The 23547-nt window shown below is 37.4% G+C and overlaps 1 protein-coding gene across 2 annotated transcripts in view; it reads right to left on the bottom strand.

Moving 5' to 3' along the window:
- Fchsd2 (FCH and double SH3 domains 2) overlaps window positions 1-23547 on the bottom strand; it is a 185586-nt gene that overhangs the window by 54985 nt on the left and 107054 nt on the right. For both annotated transcript variants that reach the window (XM_034508835.2, XM_034508846.2), the window contains exon 9: window positions 1672-1794. In XM_034508835.2, coding sequence (XP_034364726.1) covers window positions 1672-1794 — 123 coding nt within the window. The remainder of the gene's footprint in view (window positions 1-1671; window positions 1795-23547) is intronic.

The raw sequence follows: 23547 nt of genomic DNA, 5'->3' as shown, positions 1-23547 counted from the left end.
AGACATTTTCTTTCAATATTATCTTATGATTCAAACACATAAATTAAAATAAAAAGAATTGGCCAGGTGTAGTGGAACACACCTTTAATCCTAGTACTCTGAAGGAAGAAGCAGGTAGATATCTGTGAGTTCAAGGCCAGCTTGGTTTATATATTGAGTCCTAGGCCTGTCAGAGCTACACTGTGAGACTCTGTCAATGAATGAATGAATGAATGAATAGACTAAAAAGATTTCCACAATGAACACCTGTATACTTATTACCACAATTACAAAATTAAAATTTTATTTTTCTTTCAAAAACATACTCATCCATTTATTTATTCTTCTTTCAACACATCAATGCTTTTTGGGTTCTGAGTAGAGAGATATAGGAACTTGGCATCTTAAATGCTCTTCCTTCTTTAAATTTTTAAATAGACTGATTTTATGTGGATGAGTGTTTTGCCTGTATGTATGTGTTATGTGCAACATGTGCACGCCTGGTGCCCTGGAGGTCAGAAGAGGGTGTCAGGCCCCTTAGACCTGCAGTTACAGTTGGCTATGAACAATCCATGACATGGGTGCTGGATCTGAACCTGGACCCCTTGAAAGAGCAGCAAGTACTCTTACCTGCTGAGTTCCTCTCCAGACCCCTTTCATTGTTTTCTACACATAGAATCAGAAGTTCTAGGAAACACCGAAACAGAAATGTCTGCCTTGGGAGGTGCTTAGAATAAAGAACGTGTGCTTTTCTCATTCCTGTCTTGTGAAGATGGATATCCTGACTCCTAATCAGTTTGTAAAGACACTACTCGGTTATCATTCTCCTTGATAGAAGGGGAGAGAGAGAGAGAGAGAGAGAGAGAGAGAGAGAGAGAGAGAGAGAGAGAGAGAGAGAGAGAGAGAGAGGAGAAGAGAGGGAGGGGAGGAGAGAAGGTAGGAGGGAGGGAGGGAAGGAAGGAAGAATTAAGCTAGGTCTTATAAGTACTAGATCTAGATAGAATGTATACATTTTAAAATGCATACAGTCAGGAAATATTCATTGCACTTTACAGAAAGAAAGTAACATTTACAGGCATAATTTATCTTTTAAAACCAAGACTCACCATGACCTTTAAAAATAAACATAATTTATCTGATTCTGAGGAAAAACAATCTTATTTATTTTCTTTGTATATTCAGTGTGGCATGTTGGCAAAGTTAATAAATCAATATTTTAAATAAAAAGACCATTACCAAAGACTGATAGCATATAGAAATTGAGTTTAAATTGTAAAACATAAACTCCAAGGCCTTGTAGAATTTATCTTTACATCAGCTATCACACGCTACATTCCCTGTGTTCACTTTTCTTGCTGTCTGCATTGATAGATGACCTTGTTGTTCTCTCAAATGACTGAGTTGAATGGATTTGAAGTTCCTGTGAGCAGGCCGTCCTTCACTGATTCTCAAAGGAAAAGTGTATGGCAACAAACTGCTGTCTAAGCTGTCCTGCGCATCATATCCCCCTTTCATTCAACTCACCCAGAAAGTGATCAGAACATTCTCCCACTTTCTTAAGGAGAATTTTTTCAGAACTATGTCCTTTAAAACTTGTTTCTACTATCATTATTATCTTCATTTTGAATGTATGAAATAACTTTAGATTATAATAAAATGGCAACACTACTCAATGCGTTAAAGACACATTACCTTGCTGGAGTTTTCTAGTAAAAACTGGAATGTATTCTGTATAGCTTGGCAAGTTTCTAGCTCAGTCCGGCTGAAGGCTATTAAATAATCCTTGAGGTGGTCATACACATTTCCATCAAGAGCCTAAAAGAGAGGAATATTATAGAAGCCAAAATTATAATAGAGCTTTGGCACATAATCCCTTTGTCTTTAAAAATGTAGAAATGTTCAATTTCAAAAATCTATTAATAAACTGACAAAAGGCATAGAGCATTACATAAGAGTATGTGAACAGTGAGCAGTTACTAGGGAAGTGCAGAATTTCTAATGAATAGCAACCAACAAAGGAAAAATCTAATATTGCTAAAGCTTAGGAAAAAACCAGAATATTCTGGAGACAAAAACATCTGGGTTCTGATCATTGCTTATCTGCTTCTGTAGACACTTCATGACAATTAGGTATAGGAATTTTACAGGGACTATCAGAAAGAATCCAGGCACAGTGCCTGGAACACATATACAATAAACACAAATCTCCTTCATTAGTGGTAGAATTAGGGTTTAGTATATATTTGCTACAGAGCAATCTGAGAGAAAACATAAAATGTCATGAGCATTTATGCCCACGAGTTTATCTACATAGCAAATATTCCTGTCACGCACATCTTAAACAGAGAGGTCAAAGGGAAAAAAACTCAGGTCTTAATAACCATTCTAAGAACTTTCCTGCCATTCCAACCTAAAGTAGCCTTGTCTTAAAAAAAAAAAAATCTATATTTTTTCTCCTCATCAATTAACAAACTGTCACAGAGTTAGCTCTGCATAGTGACTGTTGCTGCTTTCCAATGACAGCTCCCTAGTTCTCTCAAACACACCAAGTGCCAATGAGCTTTCTTTCATAATGGCTTGAGTACATTTCTTTTGTCCCAAAAAAGCTGCCAACCTTCCCTTTGTTTCCTACATTCTAGAGGTCATTTCGGCATGTGTGCATGTGTTCTGGATTGCAATATTATTTTTTATCACTTCCAAATAAAATGTTTTTGTTTTGGAGTTTCTACCTTTATTTTAGCTTTGGCACCTGCTTCTAGTTCCCTAGGGAGACACACCAGAGTAGAACTGCCTTTAGCCATATGGCAACTTTGTTTTCCATAACACTGCACCTTATCAATGAACAATTCATGAAGATTCTCTGTGAATTGCCATCATTTACGTGTGTGTGTGTGTATGTGTGTGTGTGTGTGTGTGTGTGTGTGATTCTTTGTGCTTTTTATCAACACTGTTGTTGATGTTTTATTATTTTATGTGTATGAGTATTCGCCTGAATATATGTCTATACACACATATAGTGTTCATAGCAGTCAGAAGAGAACATTAGATCTCCTTAGACTGAAGTTACAGATATTTGTGAGCTCCTTACATGTTTTGCTATATACTGATCAATTTTCTTTGGAGAATTATCTAACTTAAACCTTTGACTTTTTTTGAGACGGGGTTTCCTGTAGTACAACTTGAACTTGTTATACAACTAAAAGTACTTTCAACTTCTAAAGAAAAAATATTTATTTATAGAAAACACATATGTGTTGTGGTGCCTATGTGGCAGTCAGTGCAATTCTGATTTTTTTTCCTGCTATGTTGCAGAATCTGGGGATCAAACTCGGGTTGTTAGGCCTGCACACAAGTGCTTCTACCCACTGAGCCATCTCACTGGCCCACCCTTAGCTTTTGAACCTTCTGTTTCCACCTGAGATTCCACAGCTGCCACACCTGGTTTATACAGTAACAGAAATTGAACCCAGAGTTTTTTCCATGCTGGACAAGTAGTCCACCAACTGAGCTACATTTCCAGCCTCTGTTTCACATTTCTTAGTTGGGGTCTATTTCTGATTTCAAGTGGCAATAGTTTTTTATATATTGTATATACTAGAGTTTTGCAAGATACATAATTTGGAAATATTTCCTCTCATTTTATGGGCTATTCTTTTTACTTTCTCAAGTATCTTTTGAAAAATGTGTCTGAAACCAGGTGGTGGTGGGATACATCTTTAATTCCATCACTTTAATCTCAGGTAGAGAAAGGCATTCTCTGAGTTTGAGGCCAGCTTAGCCAACAGAGTAAGTTCCAGGACAGCCAGGGCTAAATTATGTTGTCATCTAACATTGTTCTTTTTTCTTTTATTACTTGTATGTTAGTATTATTTATAAGAATCATCTCTATAATAATTTTACAATAATTATTTTTGGATTTTGTGACTGGCTTCTATATCAAGCTTTTAATATAAAATTGGCTCGAAACAACACAAAACTTGTCCCTGGAGCAGAGTAATAGTGCTGAATCTTCCTTCACCACTAGATGACACCATCGAGCACTATAAAACAACACGGTACAAATGTCTTAAATATAATCTTCACAGTTATGAACATTTTCAGACACTGTGGTGTATTGAGATGGAATAAAAATTTCTACCTTAAACCAGGATTTTCATGAACTTGTTTTTAAAAAGAGACATACATTTTCTTATATGAATTTTGTGACTTAGAAATATTCTCAGTAGCTCACCATATCTTGTTTGGAAGAAATTGCTCATTTTTACCTATATATAAGACATGACAATATAGGTATCATGAACAAAGGATACATTTTAAGGTGAACTAAATTCCTATGTAGTCAGAATGATATTGAGTGTCAACCATACTTAGACATTATGCTAGCTATCTGAGTCTGAGTACCAGGAAACAGGGAAGTAAGGAAAGAAATCAGAGCCTTTAACAATTAACTTTAGCAGTGCTAGTGATCAAAGCTTTACACTTCACACATGTGAAGCATACACTCTAACACAGTTACATTGCTAACCTTCAAAGTACTTTTGTTATTTCTCATCAATTTCCTATTTCAGTTATTTCTGCCAACACATTTCCCCCCTCCCTTCCTTTCTTTCTTTCAACAAGATATGTAGCCCTGCATGGTCTGAATCTCACTATGAACACCACACTGGCCCCAAATTCAGAGATCTTCCTGACTGTCTCTGGAGTGCTCAGATTAAAGGTATATATAACCATGCTTGGTCCTGACATCCCAGTTCACACTGTGGCTGGGAGGATACCTCTGACTTATACTTTACGTGACTATTCAACATTCTTCCCTGGTCAGGCATTATGTTCAGGAGAAAGTTTTGTTTGTTTTGAACTTTACCACTGACTGCATGATTTGGATATGGCTTCTGTCGGCCCCTTTCACTCACCTGTTTGCCATTTCCCTTCCCTGCAACACTTTCCCTGCATTAAGCATCTCTGAGCTCTACCAGCACTTCTCTCTCGCCTCTGAGCTGTCACACATGCCCTTTCTTCATCCTCTCTCCTGGCCTTGCTCATTATTATTCATCCTCAAGAGGTTCTCTTGATCACTATGAATTCTGGATGCTTCTTGTCATTTTACCTTACGGCATTACCTTGTGCTTCTGACACCTGCCTGTCTTTCTTTTGGTTCTTGAACCCTATGAATAGGAAGGTCCATGTCAGTCTGTTTAGCATTAAGGGCCAAGTATGAAGCCTGAAATACGCCAGGCGGTGGTGGCACACGCCTTTAATCCCAGCACTTGGGAGGCAGAGGCAGGCGGATTTCTGAGTTCAAGGCCAGCCTGGTCTACAGAGTGAGTTCCAGGACAGCCAGGGCTCCACTGAGAAACCCTGTCTTGAAAAACCAACAACAACAACAAAAAAGAAATACTAACGATGTTCAGCAAATAACTGATTGATAAATAATGTACTGGATCAGAACCTACAGGTTTAAAAATATGGGTGAATACACATTAACCTCCATGACTGAAAATCTTGATGGTATTAGCAAAAGAGAAGCAATTGAGTTCACAAACTGTATGATGTGGAAGTTCCCAAACTTTAAAAAAAAAAAGTGTGTGTGTAGCAAATAAGACATTGTCTTCTATTATTACAAAATAACTATAGTTTACATCAGCCATATTCCAAACTGTGCCTTTTGGTTACACTATAAGAAAACCCTGATTTGCATTGATAATTGATTATAAATAATTTATACTTTGCCATCCTATATTTTTGTTCCTCTTCAACTCAACAGATCAAAAACCTTATAGTAGACAGAGACCTTCCTGTCGTGGGTCCTGTAACTCTGACTAGAGATGGTGAGGGAATGAAGAAAGGACACACAGACAATGCACAGTAAAGCTACGGTCAGATAGGGTTCTACTACTTATTACTGTGGGCAACTCCGAACCTCAGTGTGTTTATTAGGGACTGGATGTGGGAGGGGCTAGCTAGTCTTGTAAGCTGCAGTCAGCTGCAGGCAGTAAACATCTGGGAGGAGGAAACTTCAGTTCCTGGTTGCAGAGGCCATTTCCTTACATGCAAGCTTTGCCATCCCTCTTTGCCAGCCCATATGGTAATGGCGTTGCCAATTTCCCACGGGCACAAGGTCTTGGAGTCCTTGGCATGGCTGTGCCCAAGTTAGCAATACATTCACTCAGGACCACACACACTCAGGGCTTACCCTGCTTTCTATAGTAGACAATTTTTATTTTAAAATCAATTACGCAAATCCAAACGGTATTATGGTTCTTAAAATTTTAAAGTAAAAACTATTCTTAAGATTTATTTTTAGCCCGGTAGTGGTGGCACACGCCTTTAACCCCAGGACTTGGGAGGCAGAAGCAGGTGGATTTCTGAGTTCGAGGCCAGCCTGGTCTACAGAGTGAGTTCCAGGACAGCCAGGGCTACACAGAGAAACCCTGTCTCAAAAACCCAATAAATAAATAAATAAATAAATAAATAAATAAATAAATATTTAAAAATCTAAAGATTTATTTTTAATTATCTGTATCTGCGGATGCTCATGGAGACTAGAGGTATCAGACCTCCTGCTTGGAGCAGGCAATTGTAAACAGTCTAATGCAGGTGCTGGGGTTTGTATTCAGGTCCTCTGCATGAGCAGTATACACCCTTAACTACTGTGCTACCACCCCATCCCCTTAAAATAAGAACTATTTAAATGGTAAATGACAGGAGAAGCACAACTATAAAGGTGTGGCATAGGCATATATGGCAATGGTGCATATGAATAGTAATTTATAAGCTCTGGGTGAGTTCCTGGATTGTCTCTAATACTTAAAACTTTAGTAGGCAAGTCATCCAAATATAGCTTTCAAAACTTTTGACTATTTAACATGAATTTTCAAAGGCTTTTAAAATTATTTTATGTGTATGAGTGTTTTGGCTGTATGTATGTATGTGCACCATGTGCAAGCCTTGTGCCCATGGAGATCAGGTGGCAATGGAACTCCTGAGACTGAAATTACAGATGGTTATGTGCCACCAAGTAGGTGTTGGGAATCATTCCAGTCCTCTGTAAAATCAACAAGTGCTCCTAACTTCTGAACCAACTCTTCAGGCCCTTAATACAAATATTTAGGAAAAGAATTCTTTAATACCAAAATTGAGAAACCATAGGCCTTAAGTTAGCACATATGAATGGTTCAAGAGCATTGAAAAAAAAAAAAAAACACTAAATTTTAATGTCTAGGCAGCCATGTTTCTTTGTGCTTAGCTACAGACTAAATGGAAATGTTTTTCTACATATTTTTTTCTGGTTTCTTTACTCATTCTATTTGCACGGTCCCTAACATCTATTGAGTATGGAATATAAATTCATAAAGGCAAGTATTCAAATAGGAAGGGAAGGGGGGGCATTATAAAGACAAATTCAGAAACGTGGAATTCTAGTGTCATCTACTCAACATCTACTTTACAGGAAAATTATAAATTTCCTGGAACTTGCTCAAAGAGAAAAATTATGATGAGCTAGGAATTAGGAGAAAAAAACATGTCATTTTTCTAAGCATTTGATGTAATTTCCCCTTAAGAGAGAACTTTAAACAGTGGCCTCCTTATTTAGATTCAGGAAGGTCAGATTCTGTACTCAGCATTATACTGAGATCTTCCTTCAAGCTGACTAGAAAAACAAGCTCTTCTTTTTCTGAGACCAATGAGCATTTCTAAAATAGTGCTGGGCAAAAGTCAAGGAAATAAATATCAAGATGATAAATGTGAGCTGGCGTAAAATTAAATCATAAAATCCTTCAGTCCGCCTCTGCTGATGCTGGAAGAAAAACACTGATGGCTAACTTGCGTTTGTTTATCTTTTTTTTTTCCCCAGAAGTCCCCAAATTGTAGCAGTAAATTAAAAAAATAACTTTTTATAAATCTAAAGAAATCAAAGCAAGTCCTGAGCTGCATTTCTTAAGTGTAAATATCTTAACCCATGACTCAATCTGTCAAGCAATATGAAGTAAAATTAGAATACCTTATCTAGTTTTATACTTGGTCATTTTACTTAAAAGCTCTTAGTTACTTTAGGTTCTGTGAAAAGGAAGCAAATAAGATATTTTTATCTGAATTACAAAGCAAGACAAGGAACAGGTCTACTACTGCTTTTCTAAAATGTGTGCCCTTTACTGAGTAGCCACTGGCAGAATAAGAAGTTAGGCTGTGAGGTTTGCCCAACTATTACAGCCATCTGCAGTGTGCTGCAATCCTGGAATTCATAGGCTGCAAGGCCACTGGAGCATGGGCCAAGAGCAAGTCTCCTATCGCCCACACATGCATTAAAATCCTAGTTCCACCACTTAGCAATGTCACTCTAGAAAACATTCAAGCTTCTTCAACTTTCCAGATCAAATGAAATCAAGAGAATGTTACTTATAAAAGAGATGGTTATTAAAATAATAAAACAGAACTATTTTAACCAGAAAACTTTTTTACCTTAGCAAAGGATTTTAGTGACAGACTTGGTTTCTGGGTCTGATTCTGTCACGAGTTTGTGTAAAGTAATCTTTCATTCTATTTCCTCACCTATAAAATGAAAACATCGTTTCTCATGGAGTCTGTTAAGAGGTATTTTATGTGCTATTTTAATTATCTTATTTTTTTCACCATGTTTTTAGTAAAGATGTTTGTAGCATGTGTCTGGAAATTACAAGTAGCATTTTATTTCAAAACAATCTGGTTTGGATTAATATAGCACGATATTAGCAGCATATGGCAAATTTGTTCTTATATTGCTCCATTTTCCTCTCCTCTCTGGCTATTACTACTGTGCAAAACATATGTCTACATTCTAAACCATCCCAATTCTTTATAATTATTGTTTTATGCAGTGACACCCCTCCCCCATCTCTCTCTCTCAACAAGTTTCATGTAGTCAAGGCCGGTCTTAAACTTCTTATGCAACTTGAATTTCTCTTCTTTTTCCTGCCCTGAGTCAAAGTCTTTCTATGCAGTCCTGGCTGTCTTGAAACTTGCTATGTAGAGCAGGCTAGTTTCTAACTCACAAAGATCCACCTGCCTTTGCTTCCTGAGGGCTAGGATTAAAGGTGTGTGCCACCAGGCCAGGCCATGGACTTGAATTCTTAATTCTCCTGTCCCTACCTCTTGTGTGCTAGGTAAGAGACATATATCTCACACCAAACCTTATGCATTGTCTTTCAAAGCAGACCAGCATGAGCCAATCATCCTTGGACAGGATAATTGCAACACATTTACCTTTGAGTTCACAGACTCTTCTACTAGCTCGGCTTTGTTGCCAAATCCTCTCCGTTTTTATTTATTTGGGCAGAGCTGAGGGACCCAACCTAATGCCCTAACATATTAGAGACATGCCCTAGCACTAAACTAAACTCCAGCACAGTTATTTTACTTTTTTTTTTCTTTTCCAAGACATGATTCTATGTGTGGCCCTGGCTGTCCTGGAACTCACTCGTTAGACTAGGCTGGTCTTAAACTCAAAGAGGTCTGCCTACCTCTGTCTCCTGGCCAGTTATTTTACTTTTTACTTTTTGATTCATCTTAATCATTTCAATCTCCTTATTGATTTTTTTTAATTTGGTGAGCCTGAATTTTATATTCTCCTCTGCTCTTTAGACATAATTAATTTTGGTTCTTTGAACACATTAAAATAAGCAATTTAAAATCAGTGTCTAGTAGATTTCAGAATAAAGTTCCCTAGGAACATTTTCACATCTCTCTCTCTCTCTCTCTCTCTCTCTCTCTCTCTCTCTCTCTCTCTCTCTCTCTCTCTCATGCACATGCGATAATGTACATATGGAAGTTAATAAGCAACTTGTACAAGTTGGTTTTTTCATCATGTGGGTTCTGAGGCCTGAGTTCAGGTCATCAACTTGGCTGCAAGTACCATTGCCAATTGAGCCATCTCACTAGCCCAACATTGTTTATTGACTCCTTTTTTCTTGTGCATGGAGCACCCATTCTTGCTTCTTTATATGTCTCAAAACTATTTAGTTACTAATCAAAAGAGATGGAGAAGGACACTTCCTACTCATCAAAGGAAAGAAAAATCCAACAAGAAGACACCTTAATTCTGAACATCTATGCCTCAAATACAAGGGCATCCACATCTGCAAAAGAAATATTAAAAAAGCTTATATCACACAACAAATGCCAATAGTGGGAGACTGTAATACCACACTCTCACCAATCAACACATCATCCAGGCAATAACTAAACAGAGAAATAACGAAACTGACATTATGAATCAGATGGATCTAACAGATGTCTACAGAACCTTTTATCCAAACACAAAACAATATACCTTCTTCTCAGCTCCTCATGGACCCTTCTCCAAAATTGACCAGATAGTTGATCACAAAGCAAGCCTTGACAGACACAAGAAAATTGAAATAGTGCACACCTTTAATCCCAGTACTCAGGAGGCAGAGGAAGTCTGATCTCTGTGAGTTCATGCTAGCCTAGTCTACAAAGTGAATTCCAGGACAGACAGCTCTACAAAGAGAAACCCTGTCTCGACTAAATAAATAAATAAATAAATAAATAAATAGAGGCTGGCACCTGGAAAGACGGCTCAGTGATTAAAACCATGGCTGATTTTTGCAGAGGACCCAGGTTTGTATCCCAGCACCTACATGTGGGTTACAAACATGTCTAATTCTAGTCTCAGGGGATTGGATGCCCTCTTCTGGCCTCCCAGGTCACTGCAAGCACATGGTGCACGTGACACATGCTGGCGAGATACTTGTGTATATAAAACCCTAACAATAAGAATCTACAGCTTGGGAGAAAATGTTTGCAAACTGGGTTTCCAATAAAGAACTTTTACTTAGAATATATAAGATCATAGCTGGGCATGTTGGCAACACTTTTAATCCTAGCACTTAGGAGGCAGAGGCAGAGGCAGGCAGATCTGAGCTGAGGCTAGTAGTGTGGTCTACAAAGTAAATTCCAGGACAGCCAGGGCTACACAGAGAAATAAATATATGGGGCTGAGAATAAGTAAATAAGAAATAAAAAAATAAAAGGAAAGAAAAATAGAACATAAAAGCTCATAATTCAGTAAAAAATACAACCTAATTTTAAAGACTAATGAAAGCTCTAAGTAAATATTTCACCAATATGACATACAAATAACTACTAAGCCCCTGAAAGGAAGCCCAACACCATTAATCTTTAAAAGAATGCATGCTGAAGCGCAGGCTGGGGAGAGAACATAGTCGGGCAGTGCTTCTGCTTCATATGCACAGGGCCCAAGATTTTATTCCAAGCATTTTTTTTTTTCTTTTAAAGGCAAAGAACAAGTGCCTAAGAGATGGCTCAGTAGGTAAAGCCACCTGCTGCCAAGCCTGGTGTCCTGAGATGGACACTTGGGACTCACAGAGTGAAAGAAGAGAACCTATTCCCACAGGTTGTCTTTTGGCTTCCACAGCCCCTCAGTCCCCCAACACATACACACTAAATAAAATGTAAAAACAAAACAAGGAAAGCAAACCATAATGAAACATCATAGCGGGAATACCTATGTGGCATCAAAAAGCAAATGTTAGTAAGCTGAAAAATAACGTGCAGTTTCTCAAAAAAGTTGCACAAAAATACACCATGATTTAGAAATCTCTTTCCTATATATTATGTATTTATCCACAACATATACGAGTATTAGTAGAAAATCATTCATAACAGCCAAACCCCCAGGGGGAAAAAAAACTATGTCTTTCAACTGAGGAGGTCCTAACAAATAAAAATATGGCATTGCAAAAATAATTACAGTACAATCCAACAACCAAAGGTGATGTGGAGAAGTTTAAAAGCTATGCTAACTGAATGAAGTCAGATATAAACAACCACAGTATAGGATTCCATTCATATAAAATGTCCAGAGAAGGTGAATCTATAAACAAAAGGCAGAGTGGCGCAGAAGGGAGGAGCAAGGCCTAACTGCACACAGCTAAAAGGAAACAGTTGGAGGGGACAGAAATGCAATGAGTTATGAAGGCTATATAAACATTTATTTTGTAAGAAAAATCACTGAATTTTGTACTCATAAAGGGTGAGTTCCATAATATCAAGATCAAAAAAGCTGGAGCTAGAGAGATACCTCAGTGGTTACAAACACTTGTTATAACAGAAGACTCAGAACCCACATTCCTAGCACCTACATCAAGTAAACAAATCTTTAAAAAAAGATTAAGAAAGCTGCTTTAAAAATATTAATACCATATTGATAGTATTTATAACCAATATCAACAAATAAGATATAATGCAAGGAAATATTCAAACCCAACAAAATCAACAAAAGAAGGGGAAAATGTTATTTTCCAGTATAGGGATGACATACTGAACACCAATGGAAGGACTTAAGTGTAAGCCTACTCAGGCTGAGTAGTCGTCCAACTACACAGGAGGCTGAGGCAAAAGAACTGTCAAGTTTTATAAAGCACATATAACCTATAAACATGAATAAATATATCATCAATCAAGTTAAAATACAGAGGACTCTTGGTTTAGCCTGTTTCCCTCATCATTTCTATATTCTTAAGGCTAAAAAAGTAAGTAGCAAATAAGCTTATTACTGAATATTACTCTAAGATACCTAATTTCAGAAGACAGATATACTTGGAACAAGATTTAGGAATAACCTTAGTTGGGCAGCAGAGACCATCAGGAGGGTTCACCTCCTGGGAGAGAGGCAATTCTGTAGGAAATGACCATGAGTCACGTGTTCATGACTTTGGAGTTCAGAAAAACTCCCTTCCTATGAGTTCACCAATCATTAAGGGATTCACCTTTGAGTATGGGAAGACAGTAGAGGTGAAATTCACACCACCCTGGATTAGTGATTAACAGTTTTAATGAAAAGGGAAGACATGAAGAAAGTGACAGATGAGGGTTGGGCGAGAAGAAAAAGATTACTGATGAAAGTGAGACCGTCCTCAGCTGGTGGATTTGATTCTTAAGCATTTTTTGTTTTAAGCATTTTCTATATTAAAAATAAATTGTATCTAAAAGAATAAAAAACAAAGCCCCAAACTGACCTCATTTTGTTGGACATGAATCTGACCTGGGACTCTGTGGGGAATGAGCTAGAATGGGGTGGGGTAGCTCTCAGTAGCTTCATGAGCTCTTGCAGAGACTGCTACAGTAGGAGACTGCTTCCACACAGAGGACTCCTGGCTGCTGCCCTGCTGGTAGACTATGACTTTAGTTCTGCACATTTTGGTAGACTAGTGCTGATGATGAACGGTGGTAGCTTACTAGTCTTGTGTGTATGAATGTTTAGTTGATTAAATGAGCCTAAAAAATTCTTCTTCAGTATTATGTTTGAGATTCAATTTCCTGCTCAGTAAAATGAAAATATTACCTACCTCACAGGGCTTTATGAAGACCAGAAATAGTATACAAGGCTCCTGTCAAAGATTATCTAGGTATAAGGTTTTTTCTATATGGTGGATATTAGATTCTTACCCAAACAGAGCTAGCGCTTTCTCTCTCTTTCAGCTCAACTCTTGAGCTTCCTGATACTACTTCTGAAATGCACCAACATACAGCTTCAGATTCATATTTTTGGATCCTCCCCCATTTTGTAGTTGTCTTTTCATTTTCTTCATAGCTTTAAATTTAGCAACACTCCTCTCCCTCATTTGATTATGGTTTTGGTGATATTTAGGAAAGCACTACCTATGGTCATATGGACTAATACTTTACTCCCTAAGAAATTTGCAGTTTTAGCATTGACCTTTAAGTTTCTAGTTCATTTTAAATTAATTTCTACACAAGGCAGTAGTGGTTTAATAATTTTCTGTGCATGTGGACATTCAGCTGTGACCAGTACCACATGCTCAAAGACATTCTTTCTCCCTCTGAATGGTTTTAGTATTCTGTCAAAATCTACTATCAATTACTCTTTTACACGTCTCTTTTTAAAAATAAACTTCTATTTTTTACTCTTAGGTACTTTTCTTTTTCTTTTCTTTTTTTTTTTGGGGGGGGGGCTATTGGATACTTTATTTGGAAAGGATTTTATTTCATTTTCTTTCTTTCTTTTCTTTCTTTTCTTTTCTTTCTTTCTTTCTTTCTTTTTTTTTTTTTTGGTTTTTCGAGACAGGGTTTCTCTGTATAACCCTGGCTGTCCTGGAACTCACTCTGTAGACCAGGCTGGCCTCGAACTCAGAAATCTGCCTGCCTCTGCCTCCCAAGTGCTGGGATTAAAGGCGTGCGCCACCACTGCCCGGCTCATTTTCTTTTATGGAATCCAACTTTATAAACTTATTGATGTTTTTCAGCAAGCTATCCATTTTTAATTTGGCATACAGGATGTACATTTTAAGGTTAAATTCAAGTGGAGATGAAAATAAATGAAATATTTATTCATGCAACATGGAAAACACAACCATTACAGGAAGATACTTAGAGAGTCTTTCATAGAGATTTTATATAGTATATTTTAGATACCATTTTATTTTTTTAATTTATTTTTTATTGGATATTTAATTTACATATCAGATGCCATTCCCTTTCTCCATTTCCCCTCCCTAGAAAACCCCTATCCCATGTCCCCTTTTCCTTTTTGCTTTTATACAATTTTTTTTAAAAAATGTTAATCAAAGGCTTTATAAGTTTGGTAATGATCAATCAGAAGTGTAACCCAATACCCAACCTAGATATATCAACTATCTTTGACTGGTGGAGACACGTGAACATCTGCCTCCATGTCCCCCCCCCCCCACTTACTCTCTCTCATCACCTAGCTTCTCCTCTCCTTCTCCTCCTCTTCTTACTCCTTCTCTTCCTCTTGGTACTCCTCCCACCTTAGCTCCTCCTACATATCACCCTTCCTGTTAAAATAAAACTTTTCTCTCAAAAAACAATTAGAGCATAATTATACCAATTTGTACCAGTGAGGTACAAGATAGTCCTAATACCCAGTCCATCATTTTGTTGACTAACCAGAACCTCTGTTATCTCTCCTAACTAAAACACTTAGTTCTGAACCTGGCTTTTTTCTTGGCTTTAGAATGAATGTCAGCTGAAAACCATCCTCTCAAATCTTTTCTCTCAAAGTAAATAGCCAGGATTGGCTATGAGACTATAAGTTTTCAACCCCGTCAGAAATCCAGAATGACTGAGTTAACTGAAATTATGGGAAGCACAAAGCATAGCTTCTAAAACTTAGCCAATTTCCGCTGAACACCTGGACAGTCCCTATACTACAAAACGTTGGAGCATCTGATCTTCAGCCTTCTGGCCCAGGATCATCTGACAGACTTTAGTGATGCAGAATTATTAAGGGCTGATTACTCTGTCTAGGCAGATATAATCAGTCGACTATTCTGCAAGTGTGTCCTTTTCCGGACAGTAATTTGTCTGTAGATGGAAAGAGGCAATTCTTGTCTAGTGGCTGTCTCACCACAACTGGAGTAACTCCAAAGATGCTCAATTTCTTCTTAGAATCCAAGACAGGAAGCTGTCAGGAGCAGACAGGTCTCTAATCAAAATGATCATTAATACAGAAATGTTTGTAACGTCAATTCTATGGATTTCTGACGTTTTGAAAACCAACTATCCATGTAAGGTAATCTGGACTGTTGTCTGTTAACTCCTTTCAGCTATTTCTAAATAAAATACAGAAAACACCTAACAATAAACTCAAAGCCATGAATTTGCTATAGGCCCTTAACTCACAGACTAACCATCTCAAGTCAGTTAAAAAAGTTAAAGAAGGACTGGGTCTAAGCCTTGTTTTCCTAAATGTGTTATACAGGCACAATGCCTATGAGAGTAACAATATTCATCTCACTTTTATATCAATAAGAAGCTCGTACCAATGAAAACCTTAAATTTGAAATCAAAGTAAATTTTGTATCATTTAAGAAATTATAACATCATCTTGATACTGAGTTCAAATCTCAGTGGGACCTCTTTCTTTACTTTGAGCAAGGGTACTTTTGTTTTTCATATTAACTTCTATGTTATCATGTGACTAGTGACTTATCAGGTATTCAGAAGTGGTAGTTGTGGCAGAAACTGTTCTTCTTTTCCTCCTGGGTATATGATGAGACTGTACTTCCTAGACTTCTCTACTATTGCTAGGCCATGTCACTAAGCTTTCTCTTTTATAACATGAGTGAAGTAATTAATGCATGCGACTTTGCTGACTAGATCTCAGAAGAATAAGTGTGTCTTTTCCATGATCTCATTCTCTTACTCACTGACTAGAATCCAAGTAAGTCAGTACCTTACTGTTGGTCAGGTCAATGATGAGGGTTAAATAATGGAGCCATCATGGTACCTGGATCCTTGAATAACTTCAGAAGGTAAAGCCTACTTACTGACTCTTAACTACTGCATGACAAGTATCATCTTACAGAAACCATCATAATTTTGAGTCTCTCCAGTTTAGTCATTTAGTTTTTACCCTAATTATTATAAATTTAGTATGTTGCAGTAGAATACTGCTGTAACAGAAGACTAACAGAAGTAGTATCTGCCTAATGGTAGTGCAGAAAGCAATGAGGAGATGTGCTACAAGACTGGGAAGCAGGCCAGGATTATAGACCGTGGCTTTAGGGCAGCATCTCTAACCCTCTCATCTGCTAGGTGTTTAATAATCTCTCACCTAGATGTAAAGCACAAGGCTTAACACTTACCTCAATAAATGTCTCCTATTGTTATTGTCACACATTTTAAAAACTGAGATTGCTGTGGTTAAGAAATGGCTCAAAGGTTGAGTGCTTGCTGCTCCTGCAGAGAACCAAAGTTAGGTTCCCAGCATCTACATTAGGCAGGCAATTCACAACTTCTTGTGACTCTAGTTCCCAGGGAATCTAATTCTCTCTAGTCTTTATGGACACCGACATATACATGATGCACATAAATTCATATAGGGGTCTGTGTGTGTGTGTGTGTGTGTGTGTGTGTGTGTGTGTGTGTGTACTTGAAGGAAGGTGTTAAAATGTGGAATTGTCAAATCTATTACTATTTTTCCATGTAATACTTGTCTTTGTTCGAATACTGTAAAATCACACCCTAACACTCACTAAACTGTCTATCTTTCACAAATATACCATCAACTATAGGTTGGTATGCTGTAAAAAGAACTTTTAAGAGACTATACATCCTATATTTCATTATCTGTTACTTTCTCACTGATTTGAAGTCTATTTTTTTTCAGTCTTATAAGTTCTAAATATCTAGCTGTAATTAACCATAGCTTAAGAAGAAATGAGGTGCCGGGCAGTGGTGGCGCATGCCTGTAATCCCAGCACTTGGGAGGCAGAGGCAGGCGAATTTCTGAGTTCGAGGCCAGCCTGGTCTACAGAGTAAGTTCCAGGACAGCCAGAACTACACAGAGAAACCCTGTCTCGAAAAAAAACAAAAGAAATGAGGCAAAGTCAGTATAGCAGATAAAATTCCATTTTCCATGTGGCTGAAGGAAAAAATCCTAGTTGACAAAAATCACACACACACACACACACACACACACACACACACATAAATGCTTCTTTCACTTAAAAGACAACTTTCTGAATTCACACCCTCAACAGATAGTTTATACTGTAGAATAGAAGAGTTCTATTTGAGGTAAGAACAACAACAAAAACCTCCCCAGTTTCCTGGTACATTTGCATGTTTTACCAAAGGCTAGGAGGAAAAAGAGCACCAAAAGTACCTTCTGGAAACTCCCCATGAACCACAACTGTATTTGGTCCTGCTTGGTCACTCAGACAAAGTAAATACTCTCTATTTTAATTCTAGAAAGATAAATAAGGTCTCTAAGGGGAAAGCTAATATTAGTCTTCATTGGTTTAGAATAGAAACTATTGTAATCTTGTTCTTTTTTTCTTAAGATTTATTTATGCCATTTTATATGTTGTATGAGTGTTTTGCTCACATGTATGCCTATGCATCATGCATATATGCCTGGTGCCTGTGGAGATCACAAGAAGGTATCAGATCCTCTATAACTGGAGTTACAGATGGTTGTGAGGTACCATATAGGTGTTGGGAATTGAACCTGGTTCTCTGCAAGAACAAAGCTTTTACCTGATGAGCCATTTCTTTAGCCCTCTCTTGTTCCTTACTTATACCCTCATCTTTACTTTGAAATAAGATATTAATTAAGACATATAAGAGCTTACTTCTAAGACACTGAGTTATATTAATACGATGATCAAAGATAAAAAAAAAATGAACATTTGAAGAACCCTTCTTTTGCAATTTATGCACATTGCTAGCCACAGTTCTGTAGATAGGTAAAGAAGATCTCACCAGTTAACAAGCAGAGTGAAGCAATCAGTGTGCTTTGGAGGAGGGCTTACATGCTTATTTCTTTCAATTTTGATTTTGAAACAAGGTCTCATACTGTAATGCAGGCTGGCACTGAAACCATAGTGATTCTTGTCTTAGTCACCCCTTAAAGTCCATGTGCTTAGACTGCAAGGTTGAACTGCTACACCTGGCGTGACTTACCTCTTATGGTCAAGAGTTCACCTTCTCTAAAGCGTTAGATGCCCTGATGCAAACACAACTACTTTTCTATTTGTTTTAAATGAAATTTCAAAACTTGGGTTACTAAAAGTGGAAAGGGCAAGAGGAACTTATGAACTTATGGTGTTTCAATAGAAGTTGAAACAAAGGAGACACCATATATTAAGAAAATTAATGCCGGGCATTGGTGGCACATGCCTTTAATCCCAGCACTTGGGAGGCAGAGGCAGGAAGATTTCTGAGTTTGAAGCCAGCCTGGTCTACAGAGTGAGTTCCAGGATAGCTAGGGCTACACAGAGAAACCCTGTCTCGAAAAACCTTTAAAAAGAAAGAAAGAAAGAAAGAAAGAAAGAAAGAAAGAAAGAAAGAAAGAAAGAAAGAAAGAAAGAGAGAAAGAAAGAGAGAAAGAAAGAGAGAAAGAAAGAGAGAGAAAGAGAGAAAGAAAGAGAGAGAAAGAAGTTGTACAGCTTTGATCCCAGCACTCTGGAAGGCAGAGGCAGGCTGATTTCTGTTAGTTCCAGGCTAGCCTGGTCAATATAGTGAGTTCTAGGACAGCCAAGGGTTAAACAGAGAGACCCTGTCTTAAAATAAAATTGAATTTGAGATAAGAGATCTTAACACAAGCTATTAACGGAATTGAGAAGTATGTGGAACACTAAGACCTGGGGTTTGCTTGCTGCCCTAGTTTCTGGTGTGTGTTAGGTCTTCTCTGCATCATGTCTCAGATGCTTCAAAAATTGAATTTGAACTTGGAAACTTAACCCCTCTCAATAACATCAATAACATCAGCTTTGAGCTTATGTGATACTAAATCTTCTTGTAGCTGAGAAAAACATCTCATTTATAGCTATGTGAAAGACAATATGCTATAACAAAGCCAGCGTGGTACTGGGAAAACGGACATAAAACAATGGAACAGAAAGGAGAACCCAGAAATAAACCCACACATTTAAAGGACCCCACCTTTGACAAATTATCACAAATACTCATTGGAAAAAGAAGGAATATTTAACAAATGTTTCTTTGAAAACTAGGCGCCCATGTGTAAGAGCAAAACTAGATCCACAGTCTGACCAAAAATCAATTCAAAATGGAGCCTAATATGGAACCAGACTAAAAGGCTGAATGAATAAAAGGACCAAAAAACCGAATACTTAACATGAACAATGAGACTTTACTAAGCTGTAAAAAGACTGTAATGATGACTTTTGCATGAAAATGGATGGAATCAGTGTTAAGTAAAATAAACCAGACTCAGAGTAACAAACACTGAATTTTTCATCTGTAGAATCTAGATTAAATTTACATGGGTGCAGATGTACCCCTGACCACACACACATAACATAAAAGTAGAAAGAGAATTATAAAAGGAGAAAAAAAGGATCTACACTGAAAGAGGTTGGTGAAAGGCAATAACTAAGTATAAGAGTGTCAGTATGTGTGTGTGCATGTGAAAATGTCACTGTGAAATCTATCATGCTATATACTATAAGAATAAAGTAATGCTACCACATCACCAAATAAATTTCATCCTAATTAACTTACCAAACTTGAAGCAAAAATTTCTCATTTATAATTTTAACTATACAAAATTATAAATATTAACGGAGTACTACTCAATGTTTTGATGCATGTCTCTAACAGTCTTAGGGGATTTGATATAGCAGGTTTCAGAACACTTCACACTCTAACCAGACAGTATTCACTTATTACATCTGGTCCTTAAATGAAACCTATTTGCCATCCCCCCCCCCCTTTTTTTAAGTTACAACTCTCAGTACTATAGCATTCATTTTGTAAGCTACTCAAAAGTTCTCTCTGCCTTGATAAATTTGGTGGTAGACATGGAGGATTGGCACACGGTACACAATAATGAAGAAACTTGAGGGGCTGAAATTTACTCTGATACAGATGCATATAGAAAAAGTTTTGATAAAATTTCAGAAGCTACAGAAGGCTAACCAGAAATCTGAGAATGAATGAACAGACAGGGCAGGCACACATATCTGTCACTCATCATTCTTTCCCATCTCTGATTTAAAGTACTTCTGAGTTGGTTTCACCTTGGAGTAAATAGATACATGGTAACCTGGGAACAGGAAGACACCATGCCTATGAATCTGCTTATCCCTTACTCATACCTAGTGCTTTCCATCACCAACACTACAGTGTTAGAGCCTGGACTTTCATGTGTATTTTTAAAGTATGATCTTTGTTCTTCCATTTTTTGCTTACTCTATAGGCATAGTGAATGCAGGTGTTTCCGGCTAATTCTGTGGTCTTGACTGGGTGCTGTTTTAAATAAATTTAAAAGTATGTGTAGTTGAGAAATAAACACTTTTGAGAACTGAATCAAGTGACTTGAAGGCAATAATTCCATTTACTCAAACCTTTCCAAACAAGTTATTAAATCCAATACACTAAGTATAACTCTCTAAATTACATCATTTTTGTTTATAGTTAATTATGTGTCATAAGCAGTCAAGCATATTGTATAAGTATGCAACTTAGGTTATAAATTATAAACGTTGGTTCAGTGGCAATCAAATCAGTTTATTGGGTGAAATGAACAGTGTGTCATTTGTCCTTTTCTACTCTCTGTCTCTACTCCATTTGTAAGAGTGGTTTCCTCATTAACAAGACTATGCTCTATGGGAAGAAGCTGTAGCTCTGACAAGGTCAATGGACTACTAATGTTCCTAAAACTCTAGAACTCCACTCAAATAATCAATGAGGTCTTCAGTTTTATTCTTGGAATTCTTCCACCTGAAGGTAGCAATAATTAGTAGATGGCAGATGTTCTCAAGGAAGGACTCAAGAGAATACAGGAAAGACATTGAAGGCCCTTTTAAGGCATTTTTGAGGTCTCAATTATTTTTCTAGAAGCACTACAACATTATTAGGCTTTTCAACTCTCATTCCTCCAGAAGCATGTAAAAGTTTTCAGAGGAGGATAATATGGATGACTCGATGGCTCTGGTAGTCAGAGAAATCTGTTCTTGGACATTCTGTTGTCTTAAAGTCTCTTAGTTTGAATTTCTAATACAGTAATTATAGCCCATATTAACAAAAACTGTATGTTCCAATAATTTTTAAGAGCAAAAAATAGTTCTGAACAAATAAAAAAACATTTGAGAACCACTGGTATAAGCTGTGGAGAGTCAATATAGTGCCTCACACCTTTAATCTCTGGACTTCAAAGGCAGAGGTAGGGAGATTTCTGAGTTTGAGGTCAGCCTGGTCTACACTAAGTTCCAGGACAGACAGGGTTACACAGAGAAAGCCTGTCTTGAAAAACCCTATCTTTTTTTTTTCCCCCTACTATTGTCAACTAAGGACACACACTCATACCAATTCTTGCCTTTGTACTGACTCTTCCTTTGTTTAAAGTTGTTACTATTAGCTGTGTGTTGGTGGTACATGTGCCCTTTAATCCTAGTACGCATGATGAAGAGGCAGGCAAATCTCTGAGTTCGAAACTAGCTTGGTCTACAGAGTGAGTTCCAAAATAGCCAGGGCTATACAGAAAAACCATCTCAAAAAACAAACAAATTTGTTCTTTAAAGTCAATTTCTTCAACTTGTGTATGTGTGTGTGAGTGTGTGCATGAGTGAGCATGCATGCATGGTAGCTAGAGGTTGATGCTGACTGGATATTTTCTATCACTCTCCACCATATTTCTGATAGGGTCTCTAATTGAACCTGGAGCTCACCATAGCTCACTAGTTGGTTTGTGTAGCTAATTAGCAGGTTCTCAGGGGCTGCCTATCTTGGCTGCTCAACATTGGACAACCAGCAGTGGGCTGCCAGACACAAATTTTTAAGTGGGTGCTGGGGATCCAAACTCAGATCCTCATGCTTGCATACCAAGCACATTTCACAATGAATTCTCACCTCAGCCCCTACAATTAATTAACAAGCTATCATTAACACTGTCAGCAAATACACTCTTGGTATACTTTCACTCCCTTACTCATAAGACTCCAATTCTCTGAGGCCCCATCCTTGTTCATCAGCTGACATCTAACACACCATACAAAGCCAAGCTGACAGGCTAACTCCTTTATGAAGACAAATTCTCCATAAAGAAAGAACACTGCAACCAGCACCACCTCACACATCCTACACTGATTTTGGACAGAATAAATAAAATAACTGTCTCATAAGAAGTTTTCTCTATCCTCTTCCTGAGGAAGAGAGAGGAGGGAAGAAAGATAAAGATAAAATAATAGGTGCTATAAAAGATGCAGAAAACATCTTTACTTATTGATATACATGAAAAAATGATACAGCCCTTGAGCAAAAACAGTATGGTTGTTTCTCAAATAATTAGACATAATAGCCAAAAGGTTAAAAAAAAAATGTTAAGTGCCACCCATTAGAGAGTGAAGAGGTGACACAGAATGTGGTATGTATATGCAACAGAAATCATTTAGCTTTAAAAAAGAAAGAAACTGAGACAACTACAGCATGAGGGAACCTCTGTCTTTTTTATGAGGTAGTGAGAGGATTAACCCCAGGGTCTCAAGCATGCTGGACAAGTATTTGAAGACAGAGCAATGCCCTAGGGCCAATGGCTAAATTGAAGATACTATACTAAGTAAAATAAGCCACACACACACACATTCATATTCATTCTCTCTCTCTCTCTCTCTCTCTCTCTCTCTCTCTCTCTCTCTCTCTCACACACACACACACACACACACACACACACACACACACACACTTTCACTTACACAAGCTTATTAGAATAGTCAAATTTATCCAGACAAAATAATAATCAGCAGAGTCTAGTGAAAGAGAAATTAGGAGTTACTGTCCAATGGCTAGAGTTTAGATTAGGGAAGACAAAAAAGTTCTGGGGTTAGATGGGTCAAATAGTTTCATAATAATGAACACAATCTTAACAGGCTTAAACAGGAAGTTTTATGTTATGTATATTTTACTACAAGTTTTAAAAAGTTAGTTTTCTTGATTTCATAAAACATCTACTATTAACATGTCTATTCAGTATTTGGTATTTACCATTATACTGAGCATCCTAACCAGTATAATAAAACAAGAAAAAAATGTAAGTTA

This window comes from Arvicanthis niloticus, chromosome 1 (assembly GCF_011762505.2).
Source record: "Arvicanthis niloticus isolate mArvNil1 chromosome 1, mArvNil1.pat.X, whole genome shotgun sequence".
NCBI classification, from domain to species: domain Eukaryota; kingdom Metazoa; phylum Chordata; class Mammalia; order Rodentia; family Muridae; genus Arvicanthis; species Arvicanthis niloticus.
This window is presented reverse-complemented; position numbering and strand designations above follow the sequence as displayed.